At 44.0% G+C, this 17,961-nt stretch overlaps 1 protein-coding gene across 2 annotated transcripts; it reads right to left on the minus strand.

The window, feature by feature from the left end:
- Window positions 1–4,426: 4,426 nt before the first annotated feature.
- On the minus strand, window positions 4,427–17,677 carry LOC144723971 (organic solute transporter subunit alpha-like). Of its 2 annotated transcripts, none has more exons than XM_078602780.1 (8): window positions 17,475–17,677; window positions 15,259–15,419; window positions 13,617–13,690; window positions 12,727–12,885; window positions 10,846–10,957; window positions 9,334–9,480; window positions 7,839–7,944; window positions 4,427–5,616 (listed from the first exon to the last, which is right to left on the minus strand). In XM_078602780.1, exons 1-8 carry the CDS (start codon window positions 17,584–17,586, stop codon window positions 5,465–5,467), a joined length of 1,023 nt encoding a protein of 340 aa, XP_078458906.1. In that variant the 5' UTR covers window positions 17,587–17,677; the 3' UTR covers window positions 4,427–5,464. The 2 variants fall into 2 exon arrangements, with proteins under 2 accessions (XP_078458906.1, XP_078458907.1); XM_078602781.1 differs by having other exon boundaries at window positions 5,348–5,616; window positions 17,479–17,569.
- Window positions 17,678–17,961: the final 284 nt, after the last annotated feature.

Here is a 17,961-nt window from a genome sequence, read left to right on the forward strand (position 1 = left end):
CCAGTGTCACCCTAGCGCCAGCCTTGCTGCCCACAAAAAAGCCATTTTTCGTCGTGGAAATAGATGTAATTATGCAAGCCCTCGCCAATTGCGGACTACGTAAAACAACCATGGGGATAATAACCATTTAGAAAAAAATAACAGCTACACTGAGAAAGTGTGAAGAATACACCGACACAGATTGAGAAGCCTCGTTGGACAATCGGACACTCTTTCACAGAAGTTATTCACAGCGGCATTTGGAGGGGTCTTTTAAAAAAATTGGATTTGAGAATTAAAGGCATAAACACGTGTAAACCAAAAATATTCACAATCTCAGATTTGCAGGTAACATAGTCATTATACCAACCAATAGAAACAAAGCACAGATAATGATTGACGCAAGAAGGCTGCAAGGTTAAGATAAATATTAGCAAAAAATAGTCACGTAAAGCACGTGAAGACAACTAAAAAAACAACATAACTTAAAGAAAACGAATATCACCCTATTTTCCTGCTCCAGACATGGATTGGTGCTCATCCCTATTGGTGGACCTGAGCCATTGGCGTAAATTCCACATTCCCCTGGCATATATGTTGTTGTACGACAGTGGTACCGTCCACATGATGACCACGTCGATGATGTGACTTTCACCCCTTCTTGTTTACTTTGGTAAAAGTGTTGTCTGCTGAGTTTAAATGCCCACGCCACTTATGCAACGAGCTTTACCTCTGACCACCGGGTGGGATTAAAGTTCAAACCATGACTTTAGGTGCCTTGGCGTTATGGTGCTAATAATGGGTTGTAAGGATAGACTTATCACTTATCAGTTTCTTATCACAATCACCTTTATCATTGCATTTAATCTGCCCCTTTACAGCCCCCATTTCCACTACTAGTGGCATAAATCATGTTGCATCTATGTGGAGCATCAGGGCAAAGATAATGCAATAACTTTATTGTAGTCATTACCAACCACGCCGTGTCCTCTTAACCTTCCTGAGTTCATGTATCTGTCTGCCAGTAAATATATACAACGTACATAGTCTTACTTTACATTCTGGCTTTACATGGCCTTAGATAGGCAAATTTCACATTCCTGTAAATTGTGTAACGTGTTCTTGTTGTGTTGATGTGTCACGATATCCATAATCGCTGGTCCATTTCCCGCGGTCTTCCTCGAACAAGAGATCAATTCTTTCAATGTGCTTCCACCTAGTTTGAATAATTATTTTCATCAGTTAATTTCTATCCACTGCTGGATGAAGGCAACCTCAAATCATCATCATCTTTCCTTCATGATCCGGATTTGTCACAATCCATTTCGCTATTGCGCAAGAACTGGTTGTCCTCTCAGGCAGGCTCGATCCGACGGTTACCCTTCTGTCACCAGTCTCATCAGTTGGCTATCATCCTTTCTAGAAATGTGTCCTATCCAAGCCCGGTTACTTTCCTTATTTCGGTCAATATGATGTCTCTAATTTATATTTGTTCACTGATCCCAGAGTTCCTTCCATCTCCCAGTGTAATTCCAAGCATATATATCCATTCGTGCTACACTTTTCGTATTTTCTCCTCATTTTGTCAGTATTACATGTTTCTGATTCATGTCATCACCTAAGGTACATTGATATACCTGTCGTTCAAGATCACATGACGTGTATGGCTGTAAATACATTACAGCAATCAATAACACAAACCAGAGTTAAACCAATGTTTACATTGTGTAATACAAATTGCAATTACAGTAAACCCTCTGTATCCGCGCGAGGGTTAGGTTCTTGAAAATGCTCCACGAATGCAGAATTCGCGAATGGAGAAACCTCACTTCAATCGGAAAATGGGGTTACGTTCCTTATACGAGTGAACATAGTGGAGAAATGGTAAATGTTGAATCAAATTACTACAATAAATACATTATAAATAACAATGTGTATTTTGTATTACCTTTGATGATGATGATTTGACGACGATTGAGGCGGTGGTAACGGAGGATGACTTCTCGGGACATGCAGGTGTTGATAACAACGCACATTTGTTATCATTATTCTAGCACTCTGGAGAGCGCCAGCCGCAACACTTTCCCTGTATGCAAACCGCGTTCTCTTTAATGAGCCTCGCAGTCGACTAGTTTATACCAACATGTAATAGCAAGTTCAGAGCGGATTTACAGCGAGACTGAGGACTCAGCGGGAAGCCGCGCGGGGCCTTGCCGAATCTTCGCAGACCGTTTCAAATGTAACAACATTCTGCACGCACCACCCCCGTGTCGGCGGTCTGTAGGCACTGCGTACTTTCACGAACAATGGAGTCCGGCGGGTCGCGAATAGGGAATTGAGATACATTTAGTAACTGGCAAATGTGCGAAATTCGCAATTCCAGAACTTGCGCATAGAGGGTTGACTGTTACAGTTATAAACATGGTGTTGGACCAGATGACGCCTTTTGGCGTCATCTGATCTAACACCATGTGAGACTAGGCTCTAAGGAAAGCTGTCTCGGGTATGGACCAATCAACTTCAAGGACAGTGCATACATTATCATAGTTATGTTTTTGTTTGCATTATGACTGCAGGTATTGTGGTCTATGCAAACATGACTCCTTGTAAAAAAAGGTGTCAGTTTTGTTGCCAGATAAAAGGGTAAAAAACCAATTATCAGCTATTACAAGTTAGCTTAATGTATGTATTCATTGTACTTTGCTATTAAGATAAGTCCAGTGATCTTACTGTAGAGTCATTTGTGGATAGGAACTTGTATTTTTTTTGTATAAAAATGCACTACTCTGTTGGAAACCAATAGTGGCTATCGTCTGGAACGATCGGCCTGCGCAGTAGCAATGTGGAATTACCACTGCAGGCTCCATGCCTCCTCGAGGTGGCGCTACACACTCGCTGGAGGAGCGTGGTGGCACTTTTTTTTATTGGCTCGTCGGGCAGCATGGCACGCGGCAGCACACCACGCAAATCGGCGGTGGTGTCCACACGTGTTGTTCAAAGAACCAAACGGAAGTCCTCGCCTTTCCCCCCCCCATCATGCAAACCGAGGACGGTGAACCCCACCGCCAACCCGCTCCGCTCGTGATGAGTGCAAGCAAGCGACTGTCACGCTTGCTGTTAACGCTTGCCTTGTAATAACCCGTCCGAATGACACCGCGCTCGATTTACAGCGGCCGTGTCCTTGGGGCATCCGGGAGGGTGGCCCTTTGTTTGTGCCGCCGAACTCACAAAGATTGAAAAAAAACCCGTCGTGAGTTCAAGCCATTATCGTTGGAGGACCAGAAGTTGAACTCATTTGAACTCATTATCCCTCTGAAGTCGAGAAAATAAATGACCACTTTGTGAGAAGTCAGCAGTTGCTTGTTCCACGGACAGACCGGCCTCTGCCTTCGGAATGTGGAATTACCACCACTGGCTCAGTGTCACCGAGAGATAGCAGCACTCAGAGGTGGGACAAAGTCATTGTTATGCAAGTCCAAGTCGAGTCGCAAGTCATCAAATTCATGACTCGAGTCTGACTCGAGTCCAAGTCACATGACTCGAGTCCACACCTCTGGCAGCACTGCTTAGCACGCAGTTGAGCATGGGACACTTTGGCTTTTGATATGCTTGACGTTCACACGGTGCGCTTTTTGTGCCCTCTTTAAATAAATACTAAAACCAGTGTCCCAGTACAGGGCAAGCAGCGGCAGGCATGACCAGCATTAAATATAATGAAGAACACATCTTTGGAGTTGTATGCTTATAAATGTGCTGTGTATGTCAGTGTTTGGCTATCGGTAGTTTTCAGGAACAGAAAACATCTGTTTAAAGTGACCCATCACCCGTTATCATCAAGTGTGCATTTGTTTATCCTGGCCTTCATAGAATACATGTTGACGCATTTATTAAAAAAAATCTTAAATATGTTGAGGAGTGCCCACGGACGCACTCGGAGACGCAGGTAAGTTGAGAGGCTTCCGCCAAAGGTTTATCAAGGATATAACAACAACACACACCAGGGTATACAACTTCCCACGGGTTAGGGGTCCTACACTGAGTCCCGCCACACGACCCTGGCTCTGTCTGGTCCCAGCCCGGATAGCTCCGGTCTCTCTCTCTCGTGTCGGATCGGGGACCCTGCCAACTCCACCGACCGGAGAGAGAAGCACCTCTACGGCTACCACCGGCTTCTCTTCAGACTCACCACTTGATCCCTCTACCCCTGGTTCTCTCTCTACCCTTCTACCATTCCCCGTTCCCACAGTGACCCCGCCTTCGTCACGGGGTCTCCCTTAAGTACTCTAGGAGACGTGACGTCATCACACTGAACGGCACACCTGACGTCACGTCCCCATTTCACTCCTCTACAAATATACCAAACAAATTAAAGCACAATATAAGGTCAGTATATAAATTGAAATATTTACACAATACATTATACTATTATAAATTCCAGCGTGCATAATTTCAACTCAAATGTTGCATTTTATTTATTTGGTCACTCATTAATATTATTGTAGACATGCAACAGGGAAGAGTAGGAATACGTCTCACAATTTTTGGTAAATATACACAATCTTTTATTGCTTTTAATACATCATTTACATTATCACATAATTTCCCTAACTACTATGTACAGCATATACAAATGTTTTCACATTATATTATCAATCACATAAAACATTTTAAGTGATTAATGGCATGAATATGAATTAAATAAGACAAGTTTAGTAAATCGTGAACTCAAACTGCCCATGTGTTAATTCGACGGCATTTTACATTTTATTGACAGAGCAATTAAATGTCTGTATTTCAAAGGCCCATATAAATAACTCATTTAGATCTTGGGCAAAATATAATGCCAACATATTCATTACATAGTTCATGTTTTAAATTGCTTATTAATTCTTACTTCTAAAAACTCCATTATCTATTCTAGTTCGAGACCCAACTTGTACCAATTCCACACAATCTACCATACTTAAGGTGCAGTCATTTGTTTATAAACAGTTTCGTGATATGGCCGTGGGAAAAAAAGAAGTTGAACAAATATAAAAATGCTACATAAAACTGCACAAAGTGGCCAAGAATGTTCGACTTATTGCATAATTGGTTTATCATACAAGTAAAATTACATTCCGAAGAGGTTCTATGGCAATGGCAAATCTAGATGATTATACATCTGAAAAGGCAGTCAGGTAGGCTGGTCCAACAATTGTAGGCTGAGCAGTTTACATTTTACAGATGGCGATCGTCTGCCTACCCAAACTACAATGCAGCGGACACAGATTCAAAACTCCACTGTGCATCGAGACATTAGTGCCGGATATATCGAGTGGGAAGGTGCTACAATTGCACTCCGACTCGAGGACTACTACCCCAGAGGGGCCCAGGCAACGGGCCGCAAAATGGGTACTGGGGGTGGGGGTAGAAGGTGGACACCAACCAGGGCCAAAGCCAACCATGTCACGTGACTTCCTCTCGACGTACGTCCGATTGCCTCTCACACGTCCATCTTCTCCATTTGCTGGGAGGGCGTAATTACTTTACAGGCGTCGTCTTCTGTGGTGGTCTCTAAAATGGTCTTGCTGTAGTAGAAGCGGGCCACCAACGCCAACATGAACATCTCCAGGATCATTAGGTGCTGGTGCAGTACTGTAACGACAATGCAATCGATGCAGTGAGGTCCACTGGATTGTATACATCGTCATCAACTCCACAATCGCCACTACAAAGGGCATCAAAGCATATCAGCATCTATCTATACGGGCAACTGGCTGGATTCATGTGAAAAAGCCACCATCCCAAATCAAGTATTTATGTAATACATAGTCAATTAGGCAGTATTGTTTTGGCCAGAAATGTATGATGCCCTGCAAGGACATTGTAGCCAGAAAAACGAAATTAACACCCATTACTTTTACTGAATAACGTAAAAAAAAAATTGAAAAATATGACCGAGTGGCTCTATGGTTAGAGTGCTTGGCTCACAATCAGACGGTTTTAAGTTCACATCTCAGTACGGGGCGATCGATTCAGCTCTTTATCCCTCCAGCATTGTCATCCTAAAAAGAAAATGACCCATCACAATGCGTTGTGAGATTTGTACAACTGGCTTAGGGCCACTAACAGATGTCGCTCATCTGAGCAGGGAGATCCTTTCAGATGAGGCCTCGTTTAGAAGCTCTATACAATCCAAATCGCCATCGACTCTATAGGCTTACCAACAAATAACACAGGCTGTCTGATATTCACATGACAAATAGGGCCTCATTAACATTTCAAATGGCCTACGGTACCTAGTAAACACTGCACTCTCGTAACAGTGTCAGGACATTCAGGGACTTCAAAGAGGAGAGGTTTCGTGTACACAATGAGTGGTGCAGTTGCCACTACAATTGTTCTTGTTTCTCTATGTATTTACTTTATTGTAACATTTGTGAATTACATTCGGAGTTTTTCACAAGGATGGCCTGCAATAGATATCCCAGGCAAACAAAAATGAAGTCAAGTAAAGTAAAGCTCATTTGTTAAACCAAGTGAGAACTCCGGAGACCAAGAGAAATCTCACTTGCGACAGTGACCAGGATCAGCAAAATGACAAAAGAAAAACAAATAAAATAAATAAAAGTACAACAATGAAGCGAATCGATAATGGAAAATAATCTTAGATAAACAATGTATATAATTAGATCTACAAAGGATTGTAGAATATACTAAATATTATTGACACAGCAGAGAATTTATCTGCATGTCGCAGGATTCTGATACGTAATTTTGGCACCTTAAGAAAATATATTCAAGGACACACAAGAAAGCCTACATTACTATATATACAGGACTCAATCTGCAAGGTGTCGGCGCGTACATCAACAGGTATCTATAACTAAGTGTGGTACAAAAATAGACGTTTCTCAATCGGGACTATTATATGGCCAGAACTCTTTAAACATTCTCTCAGCTCATAAAGATAACAATCTTTATGAACATGGCCAGTAAAGGACCATTTGTGGGAGGAAGGCAGCCCAGACATTGTAATCGAGGCAAAACAAAGTTTGTGGAATAAAAAAAAAAGTCCACTTTAAAAGAAAAATCTATGATTGTGTGATGTTTGGGAATATATATTTTGCCCCCGAATGGAATTTGTTCTTTTTCATCAAATGCATTGTGAGGTTTTTTTCTATATTCCCTAGGAATTAAATTATATTTTAGCAAAATAATTACAAGAGAAGCACAAATTTAAAAGTTAAGAGCAATTTTTAATGAACCGTGGCCAGTATTCGTTACCCCCACCTTTTGGGTGTCGCTATCCAGATTATTATTATTTTAAGTCTTCTGCACTTCTTCTGCCATTTGAATTCACTTCAAAGCTTATTTGTCACGCGGAAAATCCTATTTAGCCAGTTACCCAGCTAGCTTCAGTGGCAACAGCCCACAGCCACTAACAACAACAACATAGTTTTTGTTGGGGTCGAAAGGAGCCCAGCCAGCAGCCAGCCAGGAAACTCAAGGCATAGATTTTGAATCGTAGTACGATTGGAGTGGCACTCACAGGTTGGTGATCAAGGGGAAGACATTGAAGCTAGTCACGGTGTGCTCTAAGCGTACACCTTGGAGGGCCACGTGTGGAAGAAAGTAAGCAATTGCGAGGATGGCGGCATCAATTGCATTGGCCATGGTGACCTCTTTAAACAATCCATCAAGAGTTAAACTATAGTTTTAGTCATCAAACTAATTTAATTATCATAAACACAGCAGTGGCAAGACAGTAGTGTAACCCAATTACTATTATTTGGCTCTCTAAATGTAGAAAAGACGACATAGGTAACAGCCGTCTTTCTGCCTTATTGTCTTCACACGCGCGTGTGTTAACGTACTGAGTCCTTTGTTGCGAGCTGGAAGAAACTCGTCACATTTGATGCCACCGAACAGCACCGCAAAGTTTAAGCAGGAGCTCTGCAGTGTGGTGATGATGAGGACAGCCTGTACGCCGCACACACAGGGACACCAGAAAGCAAACAGACCAAAGGTTTAGATCAGGAATCAAACCCAGAAATAATATAACGTTATACACACATATATATAGCATCATATATGCAAGTTGCATTTCAAAACACTATCGTCGAATTTGCAACATGCATACTTTTCGGACAGAGGTGTGGTAAACCACAGGCAAGCGTAAAAGCAGCCAGAGCCAGTGATAACAATTGCCCACGGTCAGTGGTCCTATAATTGGATTTTTGGCAAGCTCCAAACATCCCAATCTTGACTTGTAGTTTTTTGTTATTTTCTTTGAACCTATCTACGTGACATACTCTTTGGTTCGTTCTCTTGGTAAGTCACGTAGGTAGAACGTGACTTTACCGAAAGAACCAAAGAATATCCAAACATCCCAATTTGTCCTAAATAGGGACATTTGACCAAATCCAATATTAATGCCCTTCACCTATGAAAGCGTAATTGCATCTCAAGACTCTTTTTCATGAGAATCCCGCATTGGATTATTTGGTCATTGCCATGAATGGGTATTTGGCATGTGGGTGATTTAATCGTGAAGCAAATTGTGAATCCTTTAAGAAGATCTCGGCATGCTCGAGCAAGATTTCCCATGCACTAGTCTTCATGTGCCACTGCAGTCCACCGCTTTAGACTTACCAACATTTCAAAGAAAAGCAAAGTAAGATTGAACACTTTTCAGCATCAAATGAGTATAAAAGGTGGCGAAATGGACTGCGCCGAGCCGTGAGAGCTGACATGGAGGAGGCTCTGAACTGCGGAGCTCTTAGGCATAGTTCTCAAAAGATCAGCGTATCTCTGCCCGAACGAGTAGTAAGGGCGGCTCCTATCTTGATCGGTAGCTCTGATATAGAGTCGTATATTCACAGCATCAAAAGTAAACTAAATTCTTTTTATTGTACCTGGTAAGGCCCACTGAGCTATATAGTTTTTTTTCAGAAGCGACCTGACCACAAATGATAGCGCAACGAAGTGGCTTATCATGTGGACATTTATAGCAGCAAAAAACATCTAAACGCGTGTTTCTAAATGTGGAGGGAAAAACTGGAGGACCCGGAGAAAAATCCATACGACCATGGGGAGAGACACGCAAACTCCAAATATACAGGCATCAGGATCGGGATTGAACCCACGACCTCCTGCATACCAGGCGAGGTAGTTAACATCTCACTACCGCGGCATGAAAGTCAAGCAGCGAGAAGTCTCTCCGCTAAGCCCTTCCCACAGGGTGGTCTGAGCCGATAATTATCTGTATGTATGTATGTCGAACATCTTTCGCACCGTACGTCGCCAACCATGCTAATCTGAAGGCAAAAGGTTCGAGGAAACAAAATAAAATGCATAAACCGCAGGCACCTGATTGATGATGAACTTGGGCAGGATGTGCGTGTGGGCGAGCTGATCGCGGACGTGGGAGTACAGCATGGAGACCGGCCACACGGCGAAGAGGGTCAGCAGGGACGGCATCATCATGACCCACGAGCCCAGACTCGCCACGTTCAGCTGCTCGTGCGCACGACAAGTGGCGAGCACGTATTCCAGTCAACGTGTGGACACGACCGCAGTGCTGGTGTAAAAATTGGCGAAAGTTAACTGCAGCGTAACTCTTTTTTTTTTACGTGCGAATCTCAGTTTGCTGTGAAGATACGCGTATATTTTATTCCTCACTTGTATGACGCCATTTTAATTAAAAAGAAAATGTCCAAGAAATTAAACGAGCGTTGGGGTACTGCTCGTCTCCATTTCAGGACTGAGCCAGTGGTGGAAATTCCTCATTTCTAAGGCAGGGGCCAGTCTCTCCTCGGACAACCACTGGGTGGGCTGAATCGGCCCCTACACGGGGATTTGAACTCACAACCTTCCAGTTGGGTGTCAAGCGTTCTGCCACGGTGCCGGCCATCTCAAGACATTAGGCATGAATCCATTTTGAGGAGACAATGCTGTCCGCTCTATTTTTTTTATTCAATGTTGTGCCTGCCGTAAAAGTCACTGCAATGAATTTGAATTGTTTCACCGACTTGTACACAGTCAGTGTGCAAGTTGATGAAACCAATCTAGGGCAGACAGAAGCGAGTTGACGCAGACCAGACATCATCACCCTGTTGAACTTATACAAAGCTTTAAAAGCTATGTGTAGAAAATGCATAGATTATGCAAGTACTGAGGCAGGCGTGTATGACAACATTGATGTTTGGGTACTCGTTTTTTATTTTATTAAATACAACAACACCCACATCTGTCAAAGTGGTATCCACGGTTGCACTTCTTTTTGAAATACATTAAATATGTAATGCACCACTGACTTCGCAAAACAACATAACAATGATCGTATCAGCTCATATCATGGCAGAGGGAACAGAGCATTGCTGCATTTGTAATTCAAACGCAGGGTGGGTGACGGGACGAGGCACTGCAGCCTAAGAGGAATATAAAAAGGGAGTCCCTGCTTACTCAGCTTCTTGTAACATTTTGCCTTCCTATAAAAGAAAAAAAATATAATATGAAGGGGGGGGGGGGGGGAGTGGTAAAAACTTTGTTTCTTTACCTATTATTTATTTGATGTAATACTCACTTTTCTTATGCTATTCATTGCGCATGGTTGCACCTTATTTTGCGCGCGATTGCAATTTATTTTGCTCAGTCGGTGTTAGATGCCGAGGTCGAGATGGGTTTCTTTTTGTATTATTCTTGCTCTATGTACCCTGTACCGCTCCCATTCTGCTGTAATGCGCACTAAGTGCCCACTTTATTCAGGGAAATATTGGCAGATAAAATAAAGATTGAATGATTCATTTTTAAACACATTAAGGGTAATCTGCTCAGTTCTGTATAAAGAATGTAGGTCTGAATACAGTGCCATCCACTCACTTTGCCCGGGATGATGAGGCCGTCGATGACGAAGACATTGCCGATGAAGAGAATGATGAGCCGCAAACATAAAATGTACATGACGATCTGCCGGAGAATCCTTATATTGATCCTGTGAGGAGACATGGCCATGACCCACGCGCAGCGAATGTTCAATTTGTGCTCAAAGGACATATTAAAATAGCAGTCAGCGAGCATGAGACAGGTGGAGCATGAAACGTCGGACATCGTGCGGAACAACATCGCGGCACGACCTGAAAACACATCGGAGAATGACACACGGTGGACTTTGTCGAATACTTATGTATGTTGAACTTCTTTCGAACCGTACGTAGCCAACCGTGCTCATCGGAGGTGTGGGGGAAGGACAACAAACTACACCATTGGAACTTCATTTGCCAGTAAAAAAAAAATATTACTGGCAAATGAGGTTCCAATGGTGTAAATGCTTACCCCGAGCTCTCATACTCTGATGGTGCATTGTCTTTGAGTTGTGCGCCTTTTGGCGTCATCTGGTCCAACACCATGTGAGACTAGGCTCTAAGGAAAGCTGTCTCGGGTGTGGACCAATCAACTTCAAGGACAGTGCATACATTATCAGAGTTATGTTTTTTGTTTGCATTATGACTGCATTGTGGTCTATGCAAACATGACTCCTTGTAAAAAAGGTGTCAGTTTTGTTGCCAGATAGAAGGGTTAAAAACCAATTATGAAAACAAACTAGACACAAAAAGTCACTCTAAAGGACCCGATTCATGTGGGGGCTTGAGGGGTTGCAGCCTGGGGCCTCTGAGTTTGAGAGGCCCCAAAAATAAACTGAACTGATTTTTGTGTTAAGTTCGTTGCCCGTACCTCGCACCTCCGATTCGCACGGTTGGCTATGTACGGTGAGAAAGAAATTCAACATACATACAGACTCATAATAAAGGTTTTTAGGTTAGATCACGTAAGTATAAATGTTTCGATTTAAAGCTTTCGTGACTGTAGGGATTCATATTCTTGGTTCTTTCGGTAAAGTCACGTAGAAGGGAAAAAAATAAAATAAAACAATAAAATTCTCACGACGTTTTGATTGCAACACAAGCAATCATCATCAGGTGTGACAACCACAGCCAGTTGCTGTCCGTGGTGCTAAAGTAAAAAAAAACGCCACTTTTTTCAAACTTTATTTCTGTGGTTTTCACACCCGATGATGATTGCTTGTGTTGCAATCGAAACGTCGTGAGAATTTTATTGTTTTATTTTTATTACTTTCTTTTTTTTTCCTTCTACGTGACTTTACCGAAAGAACCAAGAATAAGTATGAATGTATCGCAAACCTCCACTACCCGACACAGCCAGTAAGGTTTGTCACGTAAACAACACGCGCCAATTAGTTACTACTTAAGCCCACTGGTGTGTTGGAGAGTAAATCCACTACATTTACAATTGTAATCCAAAAACCTTAATCATGAATAATATTGTTCGCGAAAACCTACGTTGTAAACTGATTCATACAGACTGCTTTTAATGGTTGAGGCGCAATACGGGAGTGCTACAATACATACGTGTCCTTTCGGTGAGATTCAGCAATTAAAATCGCAGCATCGCAAAGTGCATTACTGCCAGTTATGTGCCGATGTTAAAATAGCTTTGCCCATTTTAGATTTGAAATCGCATTACAATTGGCATGTTAAAATCTCGAAATTGAAAAACTGAGGCGAATAACAATTGATTGTTTGGCATTGATGGTAGGTGAGGGGCAATATCAAATGAGGTCCCAAAACTCCCAACGTCTCTGGGCCCGCGTTGAACCCAACCGGGTCCCCTGCCTGCCTCTTGCCCAGCGCACGTGGATCGCCCATTTGGCCAAAAGCAGTGGCGCAGGTGCGACGGCCTCACCTGTTGAACTCCACGGTGGGCAGGCAGAGGCAGCAGCAGCAGCAGGGCCCCGTGCTCGTGCGAAAGGACTCGTTCTCAAGCTTGCTCAGCATGGAGCTCGTGCCGCCCATGTACACGATGGTGAGCTCCACGAACAGGTAGATGCAAACGCCAAAGTAACTGTTGGCGGGGAGGGAGGGGGGAATAACAGCGCGTGAGAAGATGAATATTTGGTTTTCTTGGTTCTTTCGGTAAAGTCACGTAGAAGGGAAATAATAAAATAACAAAAATTTAACATAATAAAATACAATGCTCACGACGTTTCGGCCACAACGCAAGCCGCCGTCCTCAGGTGAAGAACAGGTCTGTCAGGAGGACAGCGTCTAAATGGGACGGCTGCTTGCGTTGTGGCCGAAACGTCGTGAGAATTGTATTTTATTGTTTTATTTTTATAATTGTATTATTTCCCTTCTACGTGACTTTACCAAAAGAACCAAGAAGATGAATCCCTGCAGTCACGAAAGAAGCTTTAAATCGAAAAATGAATATTTTGCTTTGAAGGACAGTAATGTCGCACGAGTACTGGAAGACGACGGCATCGTTGGTAGTCGACGTGTGTCCGAGTGAGAAAGGCGGCGGTGGGTGCGTCACTCCTGCGCGATGGAGGAGGGCAGGTTGCTAAGGGAGGCATTGGGGTGGCGCCCATAGGTTGGTGACCAAAGGGAATGAGCTAAAGCCCAATTTGTGACGATGAGACTTTCAGAGTGGCCCTCTGATGTCGGGCGTCGGCTGTGCCACAGCGGCGAGATCTGGCGAGGCGTGGTGGCATCGGTGATACACTTGGCTGTGATGAGGTCTGTTCTGGAAGCGTCGCAGGAAGGCGATCGGTAAGGAGGGGGGGGGACACTTACACGGACGAGAGGAACTCGGTGAAAACCGTGGCACGGGGCACCCACATGGCGATGGTGGCTCCAGAGGCAATCACCTGGACAGCGGCGAATAGAATACGAACTTCATTAGACGAATGATACGACATCATGAGCTTGACAATGAACTGTTATTTCACGGGACCTCCCTGTTATTTTTCGATTACAGTGAGGAGGATTGCAACTAAAGGTATTGAAAAAAAACTTCTGGTATTAATCTCCAACTTACATCCCGAAGCCAATAGTGGAAAATCTGCATTCCTATGATGGGGCCGAAGGTACACATAAGACACTCATTGTTAACTCCCCACAAAGTGGTTTGAGTATTATCGTCTCTAGACATACGAGGGGTGGGATTGACCCCTCACTCAGTTGAGTCAATTGGTTTCACTGCATTTATAAAAGGTAATGTCCTTTATTTTCCAACACAGTCTAAAGCCTCGCCAAGTCTCAAGGCTCTGATTGTAGTGAGAGTATGAAAAAAACAATTGCAACACTCTGTAAATATTCACATTATTTAGTTTGTATCAAAACAGTATTCTAAACTACAGTGTATACACTATGCTAAAATACAGATGGGTTAATGAAAATAAAAACGTGAAGAGTTTGTTTATATAACAAAAAAAAAGTGTATTACTAAAACTTGGATTCTTATGGAGAGCTCTCACTCGGCTAGCCGAATCATCACAGGGTAATTTTCGTAAAAGTAAACAAATCCATTTTATTCCTCATCTATGCATCATCTCCACAGAAACTAAATTATGCAGCAGTGTACACAATTATCATGAGATCCGTGCTGTAAAAAAACACTGGACAAATAACACAAATACTGAATACTGTACAATAATAATCTCTTAGGCTAATAATGAGCCGCACAGTGTCGTTCTCAGAGAGAGAGAACGACTCGGAGGCATGGGGAGCCACAGACAAGCTGAAAGGTAGCCAAGCGGTGAGCCAGCACCAACTATTGCCCAAGCTCTGCGGTCCGCTATATATTAAGGCGTCACCGACCAATTAATGAGCGTTTATACATGTGGGTGGAAACCGGAGTACCCGGAGAAAAACCCAAGTTGGGCAACATTCTATCCCTGTACGAGTTGGAAATGGATTTAGATTGATCCACTTGCTGTATTGTCATAGGTGTGGTGGCGACTTCGACACCCACGGAAATGTAATTTCACGACGCAGCACTGGAGTAGAGGCATATGCCGCCACCACCACCCGGGTAAATTATATTTAGAATTCAAAAAAATGTTAAAAATGCAATCCCGTATGGGAAAACATTGGTGGTGGAAATTACAAACGTCATTGCAGTGTGGGGCTAAGCAAGCCGTGAATCATCCATCTGATGCAAACAACTCCTTTGAGCCTTTATTATCAAACACATCTTTACAATGTACATCCTGAGAGGCCATTGCAAAACATGATTTCGTAAAGCACACAAGAGTAGCAAGGGATTTAGTAGCCTGCTCATGTAACGTGCAAGTTTATAGGTTGCATTGTTTGTACTTGATAAGAATGCCAATTGTGCAAAAGATGGCTGGGAAATTCTGCACGATCTAAAGTGAGATTGATTCCTAACGCGATCGTTACCGCTGGGCTTGGCCTGGCATGAGGAGTAACGTACCGCGGGACATCCTGTGATCACCAGCTTGGCAACGCGGAGGGAACGGTTCATGGGCTTCCTTGTGAAGTACAGCGACCGCTCGATGTATACGATGACGCAGAATAACGCCATCACGGACAGGATGATGAACATGAAAATGTTGATGGTGTGTCCCTTGACGACTGTAAACACACACACAAGTCATCATCATTATTAACAGCTCCGAATGATCCCACATGGTCTTGCGATTCCACGATCCGTCTCATTGCTGCACATCAGCTCATCTCGTCATCATTCCATCTCCACAACGGTTGTCCTTTTGGGATGTGTTCCCTTCTTTGGCTGAACTTCCATCGTGAGTCTGGTCCATTGGCCACCCTCTCTTCTAGCAATATCTTTCTCAAGCTCACTTTTTCTTCAAGTCACTATATCTCTAAATTGCATTTGTTATCTCACACCGAGTTCCTCTCTTGTGTCTCTCAGTGGATTTTTCTAGCATGCATCTCTCTACGCATCTGTGTGCATTTTCCAAAAGTTTTTGTCAGCGTCTGTGTTTTATGCATGTCATAGAAGCAAACCTGTCAACCCCTTATCAGTGCCCTACCTTATTACAGACCAATTCAGACCTTATTGGTCACCCCGTGCCCTTATAAATCTCAACCATCATCCTACAAAGTGAGAAACACAAAGACAAAAAAATTGCCCGTACTGAAACGGCTGTACGCCGTATGAACTTGAAAACTCAATTTCCCTGTACAAGAATACGGGAAAATCGTATGGGTTGACATATATGGAGCAGGTAAGAATGCGTTGATTTCAAACTTGCTTTGTTCGCAACATGGGTAAGTTGCTTTTACTAATCCCCTGAAACTCGCCTCTATTTCATCAAATTGATTTAATTTCACCTTCACCGTTACACAAATTACTTGGCGATACTACGTTGGCAATGGTGCACAAACAACAACAAAAAACCTCGATACATTAATCAATAACGCTGCCTTGAAAGGATAAGTGTAATAATTACACGGGTGATCAATGGCCCTACATCACAGTACATATAGACCAGAGGTAGCACCATTGGGACGACATACATAATGTATTGTGTGTTTAAAGTTACATCCCTCCAACAATTATCTTCTGAGCCAACTTGTTTCACACGAGACCTTTATTTCGGCCCATGTTTTTGTTGTTATCTTTAGCTCAATCGTGCAGAATTATTTATGAAGTTCTTCGCGACGTTCCCTGTAGTTCACGCTGAACTTGCAAGGACAGCCACAAATTACAAAATCACAAGATGGGGAAATACGCTCTCCCCAAGGCAGTACTGCAGTACTGCAATGAAATTGGTTCCATTTTTTTTTAAACACCCTGTATATTTATTCCGAACATACCACACACAACAAGTGTACAGAGTGTTTAGCCCAACACACAACACACGCACGCTGCGAGGAAGTTTACTTCGGTTAAGTGACAAACTGGGCTAGGTGAAGTCTCAGGAGGGGGTCTAAAGGCGAGGAATAATCTTGGGGAGAGCTCTGTGCAGTCAATTCCTTGCCCCGGCCACCACCCGTGCCGGATGCCAAACACTCCGTTGTTATTTACTTTTGGTTACAGCAGTTATAGGTTTTTTTGACATGATATACAAATTGTAAAGCAAAATTAAATAATAATAAAAGCAATTGAATTGAAATGTTCAACACATAACTGGTAATGATACACGTATATGCTATGGCTTTAATAGCCTATTCATCTATAGTGTGGTTGGGTGGGTGAGCGTGTGGTTGGGTTGGTGAGCGGGTGGTTGGATAGGTGAGCGGGTGGTTGTGTGGGTGAGCGTGTGGGTGGGTGAGCGTGTGGGTGGGTGGATGAGCTTGTGGTTGGGTGGGTGAGCGTGTGGGCGGCTGAGCGGGTGGGCGGCTGAGCGTGTGGGCGGGTGAGCGTGTGGGTGGGTGAGCATGTGGTTGGGTGGGTCAGTGTGTGGGTGGTTGGGTGGGCGGGTGAGCGTGTGGGTGGGTGGTTGAGCGTGTGGGTGGGTGAGCATGTGGTTGGGTGGGCGGGTGAGCGTGTGGGTGGGTGGGTCAGTGTGTGGGTGGTTGGGTGGGCGGGTGAGCGTGTGGGTGGGTGGTTGAGCGTGTGGGTGGGTGAGCGTGTGGGTGGGTGAGCGTGTGGGTGGGTGAGCATGTGGTTGGGTGGGCGGTTGAGCGGGTGGGTGGGTGAGCGCGTGTGGGATGCATTACGCGCAAAGATGGCCGTGGAGTTTGGCGACTCCTGGGCGCAGGCGATGATGTTGGCGGTGGAGTCATTGCCGCTGCTGCTGTTCATGTTCGTCTGGGTGGGCTGCGTGGTCATGGTGGCTGCTTGCGAGCTCCTGGCAACTGAACGTCGCGAAAGCACGACGCGGGTTGCCCTTCTTATAGGGGAGCGCTCACTCCCAACTCCGCTCGCCCTCTCGCTCGCTTCACCGCAACACGCGAAAGCCCTCGGCGTTTATATGGCCCATCGCGCCAATTCACCTTCGTCCTTGGTCATTGCACGCAAGTTCATTGGGGGGGGGGGGGGGGGTGGAGGTTTCTCCGTTGCAAAACGTGTCGAGAAGACATTGCGTGTTCACACGAGGGTCTGAATGCACGACGGAGTCGAAGTGGACCAACGCGATTTTATTGGACCCTCTCGCTTGCCCGTCCGTCGAACCGCGCTACGGGTCTGATGAAAGATGCACTCACT

The sequence above is a fragment of the Lampetra planeri genome, chromosome 19, assembly GCF_965212315.1.
Source record: "Lampetra planeri chromosome 19, kcLamPlan1.2.h2, whole genome shotgun sequence".
In the NCBI taxonomy this organism is placed as follows: Eukaryota; Metazoa; Chordata; class Hyperoartia; order Petromyzontiformes; family Petromyzontidae; genus Lampetra; species Lampetra planeri.